This window comes from Uloborus diversus, chromosome 3, assembly GCF_026930045.1.
Source record: "Uloborus diversus isolate 005 chromosome 3, Udiv.v.3.1, whole genome shotgun sequence".
Taxonomy (NCBI): domain Eukaryota; kingdom Metazoa; phylum Arthropoda; class Arachnida; order Araneae; family Uloboridae; genus Uloborus; species Uloborus diversus.
This window is the reverse complement of record NC_072733.1, coordinates 206,819,653-206,839,197: the sequence shown is the minus strand read 5'-3', so window position 1 is coordinate 206,839,197 and position 19,545 is coordinate 206,819,653. Positions and strand designations below refer to the sequence as shown.

The 19,545-nt window shown below is 32.4% G+C and overlaps 1 protein-coding gene across 1 annotated transcript in view; it reads left to right on the top strand.

Annotated features, from left to right (window-relative positions):
* The window catches only part of LOC129219147 (synaptogenesis protein syg-2-like), a 35,094-nt gene extending 24,920 nt beyond the window's left edge, over positions 1–10,174 (top strand). The window contains exons 4-6 of the mRNA XM_054853466.1: positions 4,017–4,150; positions 7,118–7,334; positions 10,017–10,174. Coding sequence (XP_054709441.1) covers positions 4,017–4,150; positions 7,118–7,334; positions 10,017–10,174 — 509 coding nt within the window. The remainder of the gene's footprint in view (positions 1–4,016; positions 4,151–7,117; positions 7,335–10,016) is intronic.
* The last annotated feature ends 9,371 nt before the right edge of the window (positions 10,175–19,545 follow it).

Genomic DNA, 19,545 nt, shown 5'->3' with positions numbered 1-19,545 from the left:
CAACGTATAACGGCTAGTATAGCTCTATTTGACATTCATATCACGATTTCGCTGCTACAAGATGAGAGTGTAGACATTCTGGATACAAAGTGCGTGATTCTTCTTTAATTGCTTCATTGGCCCATCCTCGTTGATAAGTGTTGTCGGCACCATTCGCATATATTTACCTTACTATTCCGATCATCGTTTATCGATACACTGTTAAAAATTTTCCGGAAAATTTACGGTAATTGTTACTGGCATCCATGTTGCCAGTAACTATTACCGTAAAAATCAAATGTTACTGTAAAATTTTACGGTTTCCTCGGTAGGCCACAGCAACCAATTGGCGCTGGGATCGCTTATTTCTCCGGTATAAATTACCGTAAATATCAGCGATGCGTTAAGTCCGCCATTTTACAGTAACAATTACCAGAAAATCTTCCTGAATTTTTAACAGTGTAAGATTGGATCTAGAGCATTTAGTGAACGATTTTCTAGCTGTTATATTGTTGTTTTCAAACCAGATTTTGCTTGCATAAACAGTATAGGTACTAGTGCCGGACATTAAAAATTATCATAAAAAGGTAGAAAAATCTGTTCCAGAATTTCTATATAGCACATTTCATTTTGTTAAGTTTCAGAAACTAATTACTGCATATAAAATTCATCCTTCAGCATAACATTTTACCTTGGTACTCGCATTAAATCATGCCAATATGAACTCGATTCGTCTGAACCATCCAAATTCTATTTTTTCATCACTAAATACAGCTATTAGATATTAACTCTACCGACTAACGTGTTGCTCTTCCAGTCAAAAATACGAAATTTATGACAATATATTTTTAGTAAATTTAGTTGTTAAAAATTATGATCGCGTTGAGATTTCCCCAACTTTAGCAAAATATTATTTTAGAAGTACATTGAACAAGCATTTAATTTTTCGTTTAAGTAATTTGTAACTGATATTGATCTTTTTTGTTGGCAATGGTGGAAGTTGGACCATGGCGCATAATCTTCTAAGCGTATTATTTTCTGCTTACGTCATTTAACAGAGCCTTTCGGGCAACTAAACAGTTTTCAATTTTAAAACAGTTCCTGTACATGTAACGGAATGAATTCCACGTTTAAGAACTCCTAAGATATTTATGTTACAGTATTTTGTACTCCCACATTTGAGACACTTCTCTTATAATTAAGGTAAAACGCCAGTAGTGACTAGTGCTTAAGTAGTGGCCACTTTAAGGCATATATTTGAAAAAAAAAATATTCCAGGTCTCCCAATGGATTAAAAAGTGCATCAAACGTGCAGGAAGTGTTACCTATTGGGAAACCTAGAATTCTATTTTTTCAAATATAGACCCGGAAGAGGTCACTACTGGTGTGTTTACCTTAGTTACTTAGAACTACAACAGATTGAAGACAAACAAAACCAATGCCTGGTGCGGTAATACATACACAAAAAACTAACGTCCGGTATAGTATACATGTACAATCATGACGGCAATTTAACCGTTTATTTCAAAAACCAGTCAAGCGACAAACTGTAATATTTCAAAAAAGCATTTTGACCTTCGTATTAAAGTTTTTCTATAAGGATTGCAATGTTTTAAACTCAAAGGGATACATATTTAGGTATATTTCTTTCAATAACCAATGTTATAAGCCTTATTGAATAATTTGATTTGGTGTTATGAATGCTCTTCTAAATTTGGGCAAATTTTGGTGTTTGACTGGTTTTTGAAATAAACGATTAAATTAACTAATATCGTGTAAATTAATTACGTCATTACACTTCAGTTCAATGTTTTGCGTAATAAGTGCTTGAATTTATGAAACGTCCCTTTTTTTAAATGTAGAATACAAAATAAAAACATGTCAATTTTGCTCTCGTTTTGTTGATGTCCATATGTGTCATTGACCTTTAATCTTTTCTTTGTAATTTTTACTTTAAAATTAATTTACCTTAAGTGCTTTTTAAACTTCTAGCACGAACCCCAAGCTTATAATTTGTTTAAGCAAAACGCAGTTTGGAAATTTAAAGAAAAAACGCTTGATAAAGAAAATATGACAAAACCTTAGCATTTTAAATGTTTCTAAAAAGATTGATCACAAAAATCAGACAATTTGTTCTATATGAGTAAAACCCTTTAAATTAGCTTAGTTAAATTTTTCACGTTCCTCATTTCCTTGTCCTTTTCTGAAGTTGACACTTGAAAGAGATATCAATCATGATAATTAATGACCAGTTGTATTCGCTTTCATTTTGTATGACTTCTGTTCAATATAGAAAGTGGAAATAGGTGAATACTTTTTAAATAAAATACTTCATATTTGTGTATTTCGACGTAATTAGCAGTTCATTTTATTATTTTACAGTAGTATTTTCTCAATGTTTTCAGTTAATTGTGTCAATGAATTTTAAATGTTAACAGATTATGATATTATAAACGATATTGATATTAAAAAAGTAAATCAATTATGAATAATGTTTTATATAGTTTATTTTCAAAATTCAGTACCATTTCCAAATTAAAGTTGGAAATGGAAATTAACAAACGATATTCTTTCGTTATGAATCAGATTTTTAAAAATGCTCTTTGAATATGCCGTTTGCATTTTTTTCTTATAAATATTTTTAATAATGTTTTTTCTGGTCACATATAATGAAAAATTTCATGTCTGGTTACTAGACAATTGGCTCGCATTTTATGCTTTTGATATAAATAGAATAAAAAATAGAGTGACATTTATCACAAGCATGGATTCAGTTTTTCCACACAGTAAATTATCATAATTGTAAAATTATTCTTGACATTTTTTTTTCGTTTCTCGTGTTTGTTACTGGCTTTGAATTTAGATGAAACACTTTACAGCATAAAAACCCATTTATCACAATTAGGGATCAACATTTTCTTTCATATATATTGTAACAAGAAGTAATTTATTTTTAAGAACCGTAGTATAATAAATAGTTCTTCGCAAAGAAATTATAAATGATACACTAAGTAAAGCAAATTCGATACTGAATTCATTAGCTTCGACAACTGAGTTGAAAACGGGGTGATTGTACGAATATACTTTCGTTAGTAATTACTCTTCTTAGATCAGTAGTTTTAATGAATTTTTTGCCAAGATGAGAGTAATTTGAAGAAAAAATGGAAGTTTTTCATTCACAAATTAAATTTTTATATAAATCTTAATTACACCTGTATCATATTACATTTTTTAAAACTTTGATTCAAGAAATTTTTCTGAAATTATGTATGGATCTGTAATGCAGGGTCAGAAGTCCAAAAATATCTATTTTCAACTAATTTCTGCATTTTATGCATAACCCTATTTCGTAATGAGCCAAAACAACTACGTAATTCTATAAAAAAACAAAATCGTTTACACTTATTTACCGGGGCTTAATAACTTGAGTCCCAACCTTTGTATGCAAAAGGCAAACGTTTTTACGCTGTCCTGCATAGTTGTGATTATGTGACGTCGGTCTGAATCTTTAAGGTACAAATGTAAATATATATATATATATATATATATATATATATATATATATATATATATATATATATATATATATAACACAAAACTAAAAAGAATAGAAAAATAAATTGGATTCATCAGTGTTGATTATGTAAAAGAAAAATATAATGGCGTAAATCTCCAATCATGGAAAAAATAACTTTACAAAGAAAAAAATGTAGTAAAATATAAAATTTAAACAATAGTTAAAAAAGAAAAAAGGCTATGATTTCGAAAAAGAATTGCAGACATGTGTTTTGAGGTTACACAATTTCTAAACAAAAATAAAAATGCTTATGAATGCAAACACTTTCAACAAAAACCTAGCTTGTGAATTTTCCAAAGATATACCTTCTTAACGTATGTTTTTTTTTTTTTTTTTTTTTGACATTTAAATCAAATCGAGGCAAACGTGCTTAAAATAAAAAGAGCAAAGTTTGAGTGATATTTTGACATAACAGCAAAATAATACGGTCGTCATAACCGTAATTCAATTATTTTTTCAGCAATTCCGGACGGAAATCCAAATGTTTTTGGCTTCCTGAAGAGCTACGATGTTGGTGATGTTGTCAATTTAACATGCATATTTGGACCATCTAAGCCAGCTGCCAAGTTAACCTGGTTCCTTAACGCAGAGGAGGTAACAAATAAATCTGAATTATAAAACAGTTTACTAGCACTGAGTCATATTAAGCAAGAGAAGCAAAATACTGCTCAGTCAATGATTTATAGAAGCAGCCACTATAACCAAGTGGTTACAGGGTTCTGTTACTTAAAAAACAAGAAAAAAATATTCATTAGTTAAAAAAAAAAAAAAAAAAAAACTCTAGTGTATTGTCACCTGAGAAAAACAGTAACACATCTATGTCTGAAACAGTAAGATATCCTACCGTTGCGTCGAAGCAAAAATATATGAGGAATTTACTATCAAAACTAGACCAATCCAATTTGAAAATTTTACAGAAAGAACGAAAGACATTCATTTTTTTAAACAAAAAACCGTTTTTGACCTGGTTCAATTGAATATGTTTCAAATCGCTTTGTATCAGGGTAGTATCCACCAAGAAATATAAAATTAGTAAATTAAACCACTTTTGAAAATTCATGGATTGAGTTGGTTTACATACTAATTCCCTAATCACCTTGGACAAGCTCATTAATGGAGGAGAAATTACTACATTGCTACCTCGTCAATTACCATTTTTGACAAAAAAAAATCCTGAACTTATCACCCAAATTGTAACAAATAGAATCGTTTAGTTCTTTGCACTTGACTCCAGAACTTGGCAGTATACCGGCAAAAAAAATTGGGAGGACAAGAAACTAAAGCGAAGGGAACTTATTAGGGTAACGGCACCAGTAACAAACATGCTTAAGACATCGCTCTCAGGTTAACTCAATTTCCTGAGCCTAACTCCGATTGTAACTCCGATTTGTACTTTCTAAACTATTTTTCTCTCATACAACTACATCTCGTATAACGGTTGGCCGCTGCTGGATCCTCTGAACTAGTCAACTGAATTTTTATTTGTTCAATATCGATAAAAGGTCCAACCCACAGTAAGAAAACAATAAAATGAAAAAAATAAAAATTAATTTGAATTTTGACATCTTGAATTCAAATTATGTTTTTCGTAATCACGAGTGTGTGTATGTAGGTGTGTATGTTTGTGTGTGGGGGGTATGTTCGTTTGTGTGTAGGGGTATGTGTGTGTAGGCATGTGTGTTTGTGTCTGTGGGCTGGCATAAGTGTGTGGGTAGTTGTGTATATGAATATGTGTGTGTGGGGGGGGGGGGTATGCGTATGTGTGTGTAGGCATATGTGTTTTTGTCTGTGTGCAGGCATGAATGTGTGGATACTTGTGTTTATGCGTGTGTGTGTATGTGTAGCTGTCTGTATGTATGCGTGTGTAGGTGTATGTGTGTGTATGTGTTTGTGTGTGTATGTATGCGCGTGTGTGTAGGACATGGATGCAACTTGGAGACGGCTTTCGCTATATTAGCAACATCGTGAGGAGCCGATTGACGGTGATGCAGCAGAGGGTGGCGGTGGGAAAATAAAATGATAGCACGCCAAAAACAGTCAAGTGAGAACAATAAGCAATCGTGATTGTTCAAAAATCTGTTGATATCCTGTAACAGATATGATGATGAAAAAATGGGTTACAGACAAAATTCCCTTATCCTCCTTCATAATGTGCAAAAGTTCTTTATTTTTAGAGCTAAAGCCTTATTAAATTTAAATGAACATGAAACACCAGCTGACCTCGTGGTGGCTGTTCACAACCTTCCACCACTGCCTTGTAAATACCAACTGGCTCATAAAATTTACTCTGATAACACTAGATCGTTGCACCGTATTCATGGGCCACAGTAACATCAGTTTTACCCGCCTAAAGTTCCTATTATTTAAATGCAAACTTGACTGTTTGTTACTGGAACCTTGTCCGTTACCGGTGCCTTTACCCTATGTTATAGCGAAGGAAAGTAACAAAACGTTTCTCTGTTTTGATCAAAACTTAACATAGAATCCTGTCCAGTCTCTCCCGCCAATCTAAGGTACACAGAAGGTTCGTTATTTAGGATTCCAAAAATATTTAAAGCAAGTACTAGAACAGGATCATAAGTATGGACAATCTGAAAGCTGCACAAACTTTACTGGTACGTTCATAGTTACCAAATAAAAATGATCACCGGGGCTATAGCTTGATCACGAAAAGAAGGCGGTTGACCTTGAAGCAAAAACATGATTTGTATCATTTGTAATAGCTTGTTTGTTATTATTTTGGAATAGATCGGATTAGCGAGACCATGCCTCTTACTATTCGGTGTTTTCTGGCAGATTCTACCTATTCCCAATGACATAAATGATGTTTCACTTCAAGGTCATCCGCCGTCTTTTCGTGGTCAAGCTTTACTCTTGTTTTAAAATGGTTGAAAATGTGAAGGGGAAAAAATCAGTTCAATGAACCCTTGGATTTTCACTTCCTCGGGAATTCATAAACGTTGAAAATAACATTACTTAAAAAAATCAGTTAGGACCAGTGGGATAGCTCCTTAACATCGAGACTTCAATCTACCCCACACTACCTGTAGTAAGGTTTAGCGGCAATGAGGAAAAAATAAATAAGAGTTGCAACAATTCTGTCGTAGGAAGGTAAATGGCTTTTAACTGATTTCTTCATTTCTAATTCTTTTGAATTTTTGTCATCTTTGTATTTTAGCTTTATTCTGCAAGCTTGCTTATTTGGTTTCCACTAAAAAGAAAGTCTAATGCCAACATTTTCCTGTTGTTGGGCATTGAATCCAAAACGCGTTTCTTCAAATATTTTGAAAACTCATTTCTGCAGATACTGCTGTTTACCTGCCCATTATAAGATACAATAAATGATAAATTTTTATTTATTAAATGTAAACAGTGAAGATGAACTTGTAATTATATTATATTAGATTTATTAATTTAAAAGTTTCAAGTAAAAGACTTGAAAACATTAAATGTTTAGATACCAAGTATATTTGTTTCTGCAACATAAAATAGTAAATCTTGAACATAAACTCTGCGTTTTTTCCCTTATTGAAAGAATATCCAGTCTGTGTACCTTTTCAGGCTCCTTCATCCTATGTTCATCTGAAACTTCCTTTCCCAATAAGCTCGGATAAGTTGAAAATGAGCGAATCCAGGCTGATCTTTCCTCTAGAACCGCATCATTTGTGGCAGGGATTTTTAGCAGTGGAGTGCTCTGCTTTCTTGTCGCAGGTGCACGAGACCAGCAGCTTGGAACTGATCTTTGGCGAAGGAACATCGGGAGGAATGTTTCAGCGAAGTATGTACACATTTATATTACCTCCATAAAACTTGGGTTCATCATCTTTATGATAAAAACTTGAAGGATAGAGAGAATAATGCTTCGATCAGGTGCAGTTATGAATACAAGGAAAATCAATTTCAAATCTATTTTTAGCTCCAACGTAAAGAAAGGTTTGCTACTGATTTATTCTCTCGAAGTAATGAACTTTTTTGTTTAACTTAAAACAAAGGTGTACAAAATTTTCACAAAAAGACTTCGATCAAAATACCCGTTGTTTTATTGTTCAAGAGGTTTTCTCCTGTAGTTAAAGAGCTTCATATTTCGTATAACGTCTCTTTTTTGTATAATGAATAATAAAAATGCTTTTTCTCTTGTGAAAGCGCATAGATTATTTTTATATTTATGCCTCTACAGTAGCCGACTTTTTACAAAAATAAACAATTTTGCATTTTTTCTTTTCTACTAATATCGATGTTTATTTTAGTTACTCATACATTTTGCATTAGTTTTCTGTCAGAAAACCTTCTTCTTAGTTTCGAACCAGTTCTCATGTTTCTTTTTTGCAGGGTAGCGTATAAATAATACACATACAAATGTGAAGCTGCTCATAAAACTAGGTGTTGATATGTTTCAAAAGTAAATAATATGAAAAAACTAGATATGGATAGAAATTGCAAAAAGAAATAGCCTCCTTATCTACTTTTTGATTATTAGAACTAAGTTGCATTTGTGCTTGACTATACTTAGAGATTAGTTAATAATTTCTTTACACAATTGAGCAAAGTACTTTTTTTTTTTGCTTTTTACACGCGACACGATTTGATAACATTTACTTAGTTTAAACCTTTTCCGACTGGTGCTTCTAACAATAGAGAGAAAAGAAACGAAAATACGTATGGCATTTTATTGAACTGGCATCTTTTGAAATTGAGTAGTTAAATATTTACCTTACAGATGACACTTATACGATTCATCTAAAATAAATGAAGAGTCATCTTTACCAACGCTTGGGCTCGCTGTAAAAGCGTTCTGAAAGAGCTTTTATCCCGTTCAAAATTTTTGGTTTTTTCTTCTCTACTCAACTCAACGCATTAAAGTTAATACCGAGTCCGTTTATTTTGTTTTTTGTTTTCATTTTTTAAGAGTCGTGTCTAGCTTGAAGGAGAAACGCTGATTATGAATTTTAATTTCGAATCAATTAAATGATTTGGAAAGCAAGAACAAACTTGTTTTCCAATACTTTCCGTGTCTAGATTAAGTAAGATTTTTATTAATTTTGATGTTCTGGCTGTAGATGTAAGTTCTCAAAGTTATATTCCCAAGTCTCTTTTTCTTCGTATCAGCGGCACCCTGAACAGAGGTAATTGGAGGTTCTTGAAATTTCTTTAATCAAGAAATTGTGTGACGAGTAGGACATTTTGGAAACCACAGCGCAATTTTAATTTTAACTAAATTATGTTTTACTCATGTCTGTTATTTCTTCTTATTAGATGTAGGATGATTTCTTACAAAGAATGTTTGGTAGCCTTATAGTCTTCAGATTCCATTTCAATAATTAAAGAGTCGGAATTCCAATCAAATTAGTAAAAAGTCAACTGCATTCGAAAAGAAGTACAGGAGCTGAGCTCTCGTGAGCTCCCATGCAAATTATGCTTTGGATGTAGGCATGTGTGCATGCTCATATTTTATTATTCGTAGAAATTTGGTATTCCATTCGGTATAAATTGAGAATTTCCCCCATCGAAAATCTATTTCAGGTTTCCTCTGCTTTGTGTAAAATAAAGTAATATCTATGTTTGTAATATTTTGCTTTTCAAATTTTTTAATCAAGAATGCCAGTGCATTGAACTTCATCATCCAAAAACTTAAATAAGTAAACCAAAGGAAAAAATGAAAAGTCAACAGAATGAAAACACACAATGGGAAAAGTCTTGCCGACACGTGTTTGGGGAATAAAATTTCAAGCCAAAGCTATCTTTGCGTTGATAAAGCAGATCTTGTTATTTCTGAAACGCGTGACTACAATATTGCCATGCTTGCTTCAATTCCGGTTCAATTTCATTTAGGGTTTCTGCTCTAAGGTAATTATTATTATAAAACAAGATAAAGGGGTGTTCTAAATGGAGCATACTCTTTAACCAACAAGTAATTAGGGAACCTATTTCTAATATGTTTAGATTAATTTAATGTCTTTTAGTTCTCCCTTTGTACAAGTATTGTGCACTCATTATACATTGAAATCTGATAGAATAATCAAAGATTTAAAATGCATTTTATGATAAATTTATGTGTGCAAGAAATATAGAGAACAACCTTTTTGCGAAGGCCGTAGAAGACTTCGACTTTGAAAAGCCTCTGACTTAAAAAAAGCCTCTCTTAGTGTTAGACCCTTAATGATAGTTCCTAAATGTGTGAATTTAGAAGAAAATATAGAACATATGAATATATGTCCACGCAAATATGGAGGAACTGTGGATGATAAATTTTTGCTGGGAAGATTCTGTAAGTATAAATTTTGTGATGTTATAAAAATTTATTTTGAGTTCCTCTAATGTGCACTGAAAAATAATCTGAACGAATATCGCAAATAATGAGTTTGGAATCGGTGATTAAAATCTAAAAAAATAATCATGCAAATGTTACTCTTGGCATTAACTTTACACATCCTGACATCATAATTTTTCTATTCTTTACCAGTTTTACATGCTCCCCCCGGTCGAGAGGCTCCCGTTATTACAGGTGCAAGATCCCGTTATTACGTCGGAGATGTTGTCTCGTTGAATTGTTCCTCTTTCCGTTCAAAAGAATTGCCTCATCTGGAGTGGCACGTCAATGAAGAAGAAGTAAGCTTCTAAGGTTCTTAAAACCATATAAATAAAGCAGAGAATATACATATCGTCACCTCAAAGCAACACTAAGACATTTAATGGCAGAAATAACACTAAGTGTTCCTACTGTTGCTCTGAGGCGACGATATATATATATATATTAAAACAAATTTTTAATAGAAATATCTCCTGGAGACGGTACATTCGTTAAAAATCGCCCCCTCCCTTTTCAAATTTACCCAAAGTTTAGTACGTGTATTATGAAGAATTATAAACGTTAAGTCATGTTTTATTCTTGATGGAAGATTTGTATGGCGAGATTCGAATACTTTAGTTTCTTTTAAGGCTGTTCAGGTTGGGTATCGCACTATAAGACAGTGTTGTTTACTGTAATTGTTAAGTTCATTCACCAAAGACTGCTTACTGTAATTGATTAGTTCATTCACAAAAGAAATTATAACTCGACCTAATATAGCGAACCTCCAATTTGTGTCATAATCTTCAAAGCAATAGTACCACTAGTAAACCTTGCTTTTCAAGAGTGAATGTTTTTACTAACTTCCAAAATACAGAATAAATGCAAGTTTTTGAGTTCCTTTTCTGTTTTCCCCATGAAATTTTCATATGCATTGAAAATTAGTGAAAATTCGTTTCGAATCGACTAACTATTTATATGCATTAAAATATTTAAACATTACATATGGGTTTGTCAGCGGATCCGAAATACTCGAAAACAGAGGGAAGCTTATGCTTTCTGTATTAAAAAAAAAACTGACTACGCTTCAACATTTTGACTGAATACCATTTTGATAAAAAAAGCCGAGGAGGCTCTAACATTTTGACTAACAATCGTGCTATGAGCTTTTAAAATGATTTTCTTGGCTGCAAAGTCCTGAATCTTAGAAAAATTGTGCCGAAAAATGTACCATAGTAAAGATTAACAAATGGCATTAAAGATTATCTGTATATTTGATATTTTCAAAAAGTACATATAGTATTTAGTCAAGTAGCGTCATATACTTTGACTTAAAAGCAGGTTCTTTTTTTCACAGTAAATATTAACACAAAGTCTCAATAATAATGCCAAATAGCTTGGGTTAAAAAGCGAATTTAAATGCTTTGCACATGAATGGAAGAAATTTTTGATTTTGTTTTGCTGAGCCAGAAAACTGACCATGTAAAATCATGCGTAAGCATAAGCTAATATTTTAGCATTTTAAAAATAAAATCCTATTTAGCAGTAAATTGAGCTGTATAGTTCTTTTACAGAATGCATCAGCAGTATTTAGCTGCAAGCAGTTATACCAAGTTAGAAAAAAGTAACGTTTCATAGATTGTGTTCGAAAAGCGGAATTTTACCCGCAAACAAAAAAATCAATTTGATTTGCATATTCCCAAAATGCATTTCAGTTTACATTATATGTATTTTTTGCTGAAGTTACGATAGTAAAGCTATGCTTAAAGAGTAATGTTAGCTATATATTTTGGTCCTTTCAATTAAAAAAAAAACGATATTTATCATCAAGAACAATTATATATTTTGGTTACTTAGATATTTAAGCACTATTTAGCTAGATTTATCAAAAGCCGAAGTAATAACGATCTCCTGATTTTTTAAATAAAAGAATACCACTTACTAATTATAAAATGAAAAAATAAAATAGTTGGAAAAGAAAACAAAATACATTTTCCTCTTTAATACATATTTTAACAGAAATACATATGTTGCATAACTAACACTTCAACATTTTTATGTTAGTTATGCATAGAGATGTAAAATTTCCGGAAATTTTGAAGTAGTGGGGAAAAAACCGTTTTTTTTTTCTTGAAAAATTGAAAAAAGTGGAAAAATTGATTTTTTTATGAATAAAAATGGGGTTTCTTAATAGATGTTTTTCTTGAACCATATGAAGGGTTAAGCATTAAAAAATATATGCAATCCAGGCATGTTCTTTTTCATCTTTGAAGTTTAATTAGAAGCAAAAATAACCTTTTTGTTTTACAACTGAGATCTTTCTTCGTCAGACACCAGAAATAAGTCAAATCGTCGTTCAACCAATAATATTGAGTAAGATGTGTCAAATCATAACAATTACATTTTCTATTTTCGATTGCCTTTGAAACTTGAAATAATAACCAAAAATATTGACTTTCAATCATGATTGATATTGTTTGAAAGAAAAATGAGTATGATTTCCCTTCCTTGCAAAGTAACTTTACTGTCCGAAAAGGAAAGCTATTGAGTTTTGATTATTTCAATCCAGCCTAAGTCCAAATACTGCTATAAGATTTTATAATAATGAAAATTCTCTATTTTTTCCAAACTTTTTATTTAAATTTAATTTTTGTTCAGTGTTATGTAAAAGTTAAAAATAAAATAGGTTCAAAGTAATAAGAACAGGTATTGTGTTTAAGATCTGTTTGTGATAAAATTGAGAAATACATTTTTTATTGTTGGCTAAACAAACTGCGCCTGAAAGTGTGAACCGACACTGTGTACTAGATCACATCGAAAAAAAATCGGAAGTTTGAAACTTTATGTTGATAAAACGATGCCTCTTTTGCTCCGCATGTACCACAAAAATATTTATCCAAATCAAAAAAATATTTAGATGTCTAGGAATAGGCCTAAAATTTCCTTCAATAAAAACTTTTTAACAAAAAAATTGAACCGCCGAAAAAACTGAAAAGCAAAAAATAATAAACCATTTTAATTAAACCTTAATAACTAAGTTCTTAAACTGATGTAAGTATACCTGAGTATATATTTTTGTAATAATTTAGAGTTTTTAATTAACCTTAATAACTCAGTTCTTAAATTAATGTAAGTATACCTAAGTAGTTTTGAGTCGGTGCCAAACAAGCAAATTAATTATTTTTGTTAAGCGTGAGGCGCAGCGGTGCCGTATGGCGACACGCCCCTTCGCCGGAAAATGTCGAGCGTTCACGAAGTTAAACCCGAACGTCGTCGAGTGGTCTCGAAGAAGCACGTGTCGAGTATTTGGCTGCTACTGAGCTTTTGCCTCATATACAACAGACAAAATGTTTATATCATTGTTCATCATACCGAAGAAGGATTTCTTATCTTGTTAAAAGCTCAAATAAATGGTTTTGTGGGTCATAGTATTATTCAGCGTAAGTATGGCATAACAACTGTAGCCGTTAATTGCATACATGATCCTGAAGATTTTTCTCACTGGTTGTTTGCCTCTCTCGTGCGAGGTCCCAAAGGTTTCAAAGCTCCAACGAGAGGTACTTTTTGTTGTATACGATCTACTAGTATTCATGATTTAATGATGGCGTGTGGAGGGAGCATTTTTTGAAACATTTATGTTTATCGCCGGACATTTCACATTACATTGCGAATTTTATTTGGTTATTTCTTTAAATTTAGGTAATTTAGGGATCTTTGTTTATTTATTGTTTGGCACCGACTCAAAACTACTTAGGTATACTTACATTAATTTAAGAACTGAGTTATTAAGGTTAATTAAAAACTCTAAATTATTACAAAAATATATACTCAGGTATACTTACATCAGTTTAAGAACTTAGTTATTAAGGTTTAATTAAAATGGTTTATTATTTTTTGCTTTTCAGTTTTTTCGGCGGTTCAATTTTTTTGTTAAAAAGTTTTTATTTTATAATTTTTTGTGGCTATAAGCTACTAATGTGGCTATAATCTGTATGCTTATATTTTTGATTACTTTCAAAATAGCTACCTACCTTACTTTAGCTATTAACATATATATATATAATCGTATTTTAACAATTATCTGTTGTGTTACATAAATAATTTTAAAAAAGCAGGCTTTATATACTAACATGGGTAGGCCTACAAAAAATGCTGCTCGGATGAAGAAAAGATGTTTAGAAGAATCTATTAATGAGAAAGAAAAAAGGTTGGAAGCAAACAGAAAGAGAATTACATTAACACGTTCACAGGAGAGTTTAGGTCAGCGCGAGGAAAGACTGTTGAGAATGAGAAGCTAAAATAACGATAGGTTATTGCAAGAAGGTTATAAGCAGCGCGCTCGTCGTTTAGATATGATAAGAGAGCGACTTTCAAATGAGAGTGAAGAGCAACGCGCTCATCGTTTAGATCTGATAAGAGAGCGAGTTTCAAATGAAATTGAGGACGAACGTATGCTGCGTTTGGATGCTGCTCCTAACCGTTCAGCAATGGTGGTACTTCACGAATCTTCCGAGGAGAGAACTAATCGTCTGAGCGCCATGCGACAAGCAGCTCGCGAGCAAAGAAACCAGTGTAACGCAGAAAACTTTAAGAAATCAATTAATGTTTATGCTGACTTGTCGTGTTCAATATGCAAAAAAAATTTGTATCCTCAGCAACGTAGGAAATTGCAAACTAAAAATTTTGGCTCTATTTTGCCTAACGAACTGGTAGCTTTAGGTAATATAATTACTTGTTCACGATGCTCAAACAATATTAAAAAACATAAAACTCCACCCCAGGCCTATTGGAACAAAATGTCGGTAGCTGCAATACCTACAGAAATTGATGAGTTATCGGAAATTGAGAAACGTTTTATTTGCAGAGTAGTGCCATTTCTTAAAATAATAAAAGTTCAAAATCGTTTGAGCCAAGACTGGTGCAAAGGGCAGGCAATCCTTTTTGCTCAGGATGTGGTCGAGCTGGCGGAACAACTTCCGCTTGAACCTTATGAAACTGGATTAGTGCTCGTAGTAGAAAGTCGTGAAAATTTAGAACATTCTAGGGAGTTTCAAATTGATATAGGTAAACTTCAAGTGGCATTGCAGTGGCTCCTAAAGAATAATGCACTGTATAAAGATGTTCGTGTGCATTTTCCTACTGTGATCGATATTTCTACGATAACACAAATTGCTGACGAACCCGCACATGTTCATGACAGTGAAGAACCAATTGTTGAACGGTCAACTGTTAATAAAAATAACTATACTGTCTTGCATGCTTTATCTGATCTAGAGCTAAATAAGTTACTACACAAACCTCACGATGAACGAGCTTTAGCAGAAATGCAGAGACTGAGAGCTCTAAATCAAGAGACTGACAAATCTAAAGCTCATTCATCGTGAGTTTTTTTTTTTTTTTTGGAATACACAACTCAGTAATAAAAAATCTGTGAGCGAACAATAAATCACTCCTAATGTCTCACCTTTAGATAAGGAATTTTTCCAAATTTACATGGGACCAAATTCTAGGTACTCTTTCCAATAAAAAAACAACTATCGAAATTAGACTATTCTGTAAAAGTTATGCGTCGCCTTACACGAAAAAAAGTAAAAAACCTGTGAGTGAACAATAACTCACCCCTGTTTTCCATCCTTTAGGATAGGAAATTTTTTTCCAAATTTATATGGGAACAACTTCTGGGAAAATTCTTTCCAATGAAAAAAGAACTATCAAAATCGGACGAACCTGTGAAAAGTAATGCCTGGTCATACATGAAAAAAAGAACTTATATATACGGGTCGACTTGAGAACCTCCTCCGTTTTTTCGTCGGTTAAAAAACTAATCCTAATTACAAATACCAGAGATTGAGAGGTCTACACTGCCGTGGGCAGGTCAAAGGCAGTAACTGCATTTTTTTTTTTTTTCATTTCTTTTTTTTTTTTTTTTTTTTTTTTGCATTTTGTCATCTATTGTACGTTAGCTTTGTTGTACAAACTAACTTATTTGGTTTCCGCTGAAAACAATATATAACTCCAACATTTTCTTATTGTTAGTACTACTGAATCCAACACACATTTCTTCAAATATCTCGAAAACTCATTTCTGCAGATACTGCCTCTCACCTGCCCACGGCAGTACACACGAGAGACATACAGGTCTGAAGCTCATTCATTGTGAGCTTTTTTTTTTTTTTTTTTTGTAATACCCAACTCAGAATCAAAAAATCTTGGAGTGAACAACTAATCACCCCCTCTCCCCCCCCCTTTGGGTAGGAATTTTCCCCTCAAATTTATAGGGGAATTACTTCAGGCTATACCCTTTCTAATAAAAAAAGAATATTCAAAATCGGACTATTCTGTAAAAAGTTATGTGTGGTCATACATTAAAAAAAAAAAAAAAAAAATATACGTGTCGATTTGAGAACCTCCTCCGTTTTTTCGTCGGTTAAAAATAGTACGTCACCATCACTAAACTTCGCCCTATTTTTTCATACAAATCCTGAATATAAAAAATGTTTGACGACTGGCACTGAAAACTAACCCTAATCACAAGTACCAGAGATTAAGAGGTCTACACTGCCGTGTGCAGGTAAAGGGCTATAACTGCAATTTTATCTTTTTTTTTTTTTTTTTTTTTTTTGCATTTTGTCATCATTGTTTGTACGTTAGCTTTGTTGTACAAACTAACTTATTTGGTTTCCGCTAAAAAAAATTTAATTCCAACATTTCCCAGTTGATAGTACTGAATCCAGCGCACCGTTCTTCAAATATCTCGAAAACTCATTTCTGCAGATACTGTCGTTTACCTGCTCAAGACAGTACACACGAGAGACATACAAGTCTGCATCTCATTCATCGTGAGTTTTTTTTTTTTTTTTTTTTTGTACCCAATTCAGCATCAAAAAATCTTAGAGTGAACTACTAATCGCCCCCCTTTCCCCACCCTTAGGGTAGGATTTTCCCCCTCAAATTTATATAAGAACAACTTCAGGCTATACTCTTTCCAATAAAAAAAGAATATTCTAAATCGGACTATTCTGTAAAAAGCTATGTGTGGTCATATATAAAAAAATCTGTGAGTGAACAACAATCTCCCCCTTTTCCCACCCTTAGGGTAGGAATTTTTTCTCCAAATTTATATGAAACCAACTTCAGGGTAAAACCTTTCCAATAAAAAAAGAATTATCAAAATCGGACTATTTTGTAAAAAGTTATGTGTGGTCATACATGAAAATCTGTGAGTGAACAACAAATCAACCCCTTTTTCCCACCCTTAGGGTAGGAATTTTTTTTCAAAATTTTTATGGGACCACCTTCGGGGTCCCTTTCCAATAAAAAAAGAATTATCAAAATCAGACTGTTCTGTAAAAAGTTATGCGTGGTCATACATTAAAAAAAAAAAATATACGTGTCGAATTGAGAACCTCCTCCGTTTTTTCGTCGGTTAAAAAATGTATTTTTTTTCTCTCTATGTATATATATATATATATATATTTAAATGTAAGGTAAATTTTAAGAAGATATCAAGCTAAAAAATATAAACAGTAGAGTCGATAATTAGCATTAAATAGCAATTTTGCTCTCTTGTAATATTTAAAGTCTCCCACATGGTACTCAAAACATGAATGTTTTCAGTTTGAAATTAAATGTTTCATTTTAAATATATTATTTTTCCATTATTCATTTGCAAATGATGATGAATAGAAAATGTGTTCACTAATCATTTTTGAATGTGATATTTTATTTAAATATATATGTAATTAAGAAAAAAAAAATAGAAAAAATCAATTTTTTTGAAGAAAATTATAAATTTTAGGCCTTTTGATTGGGTACCTAAATCTTTTTTAATTCGGATAAATATTTTTGTGGTTTATGTGGGGTTATAGGAGCAACGTTTTATCAGCATGAAATTTCGAACTTCCAAAGAAAATGTTTTTTTATTCGGCCTAGTACACAGGCTGGTTTACACTTTCAGGCGCAAGTCGGCACGGGCTGCCGTTGTTTGAATTATATAAACCTTTTTTACAATTGTTTTAAATAAAAGGAAAAATGAAAGCGGGTGTACGACTTGAAAAACTGACTTTTGGAGGTCTTTTTTTTTGGGGGGGGGGGGGGGGCGTGCAGTATGTATTCTCACCTCTAACAGTTCTGATATTATTGAGATAATTTTGTGAAAAAGATCTCATTTTTTAGCAAAGGTATTCAATGTTTTTGATCTATATGCAAATTATATTATGATACAACAACTTGCATTATCAAAATTAGACAATATTTTAACATACTTGGAGGAGGTAGGGGGGAGAAGGAAATAGCATCGGAAATCAAGTTTGTGGCATTTATAATTTTAGCCCTTTTTGCTGAAAATTTCAATTAAAACTTCCTGAAAAGTTGAAAAAAATCACATTTTCAATTTTTCCGAATCGGAAATAAATCTCTTTGGAAAAAAAAATTACGTTTTTTTTTTCGAAATTTTCTGTTTTTTTCGGACTGTTTTCATGCTTAGTTATGCAACATTTTAAATTAATTGCAGTGGTATTTTAATGCATTTTAAAGCGCTATTTTTTTTGTAGAAAGGTTTTAACTACCAAAATTACGGGGGGGGGGGGGAAGTGCATCAAAGTAGATGCTACATTTCATTTCTAAACTACAATGCTAAATTTCTTTGAAATTTTATCTACAGTTTGAATTATCTGATAAACAAGTTAAATAAACTAATAGTCGAGTTTCTAAAGCAGGATGAATTTAATAGGAGAAAATTATATTTTACTTAATCGAAACACGAGCCAACTAGGATTTCTGTTTAATTCCAGGCAAAAGCAGATTTTGTGACTAGTTATCCTCCTACTCATTACCTAGACCACCTGTATTCGAGCAAATTGGGACTCCAGTTTCGCGTATTAAATGAGCACTTGAAAGATGGTGAGATGAGGCTCAAGTGCACGGCGACGATCTCATCGACCATCAGGAGGACATCGGCGGAAATCCTGCTTTTGGGGGACGGATACAGGAGCTCAAGTTTTCAACTTTCCGATCGCTCCAGTGGAGGTGAGAATTTATATTCTTTTTTTTCCTCCTTATCAGAACATACAATCGCATCTTTTGGGGTTTTTAGCAAATGGAACTGGAGCAACTTTTTAGTCCTTAAACATACCTAACCAGTTGATGAATAAAAATGCAATTTTAGGTGGCTGAAGAAGTTACATTCAACGTTTAGTTTTCACATATCATATATAAGGTCACTGAAAATCGTTTTCACATATCATATATAAGGTGATTGAAAAAGAATGATGGGGTTTCAAGGCGTATATTTCTAAACGAAAAAAGGCTACAAAAAACAATTTTTTACACTGTTACTTCTTTATAAAGTTCTGTGTACCATTCTTTGTAGCAGGTTGTTGCAGCAGGTACAAAAAAAAAATCTTGCAGCAATTCAATTTTTTTAGTTCGTCAAAATTAACAAATGGGAAGGGGGGGGAGCAAAATTTAGCATTCTTTATCCTCATTGTAAAAATCATATGGTGTACGCACTGGTGACGTAGTGGGGCCAATAATGAAGTGCTAAATCATCTCCCCCTCCCTTGATTATCATTTTGAACTGAATAAATATTAACAAATGGGATTCATGCGATCATACGCAAAGGCATCTAGTGGTTAGCTACTCGATTCAAGTTCCACCAGTGAGTTGTAGGTTCAATATTTCCAGATTGGTTGCTTTATGAAA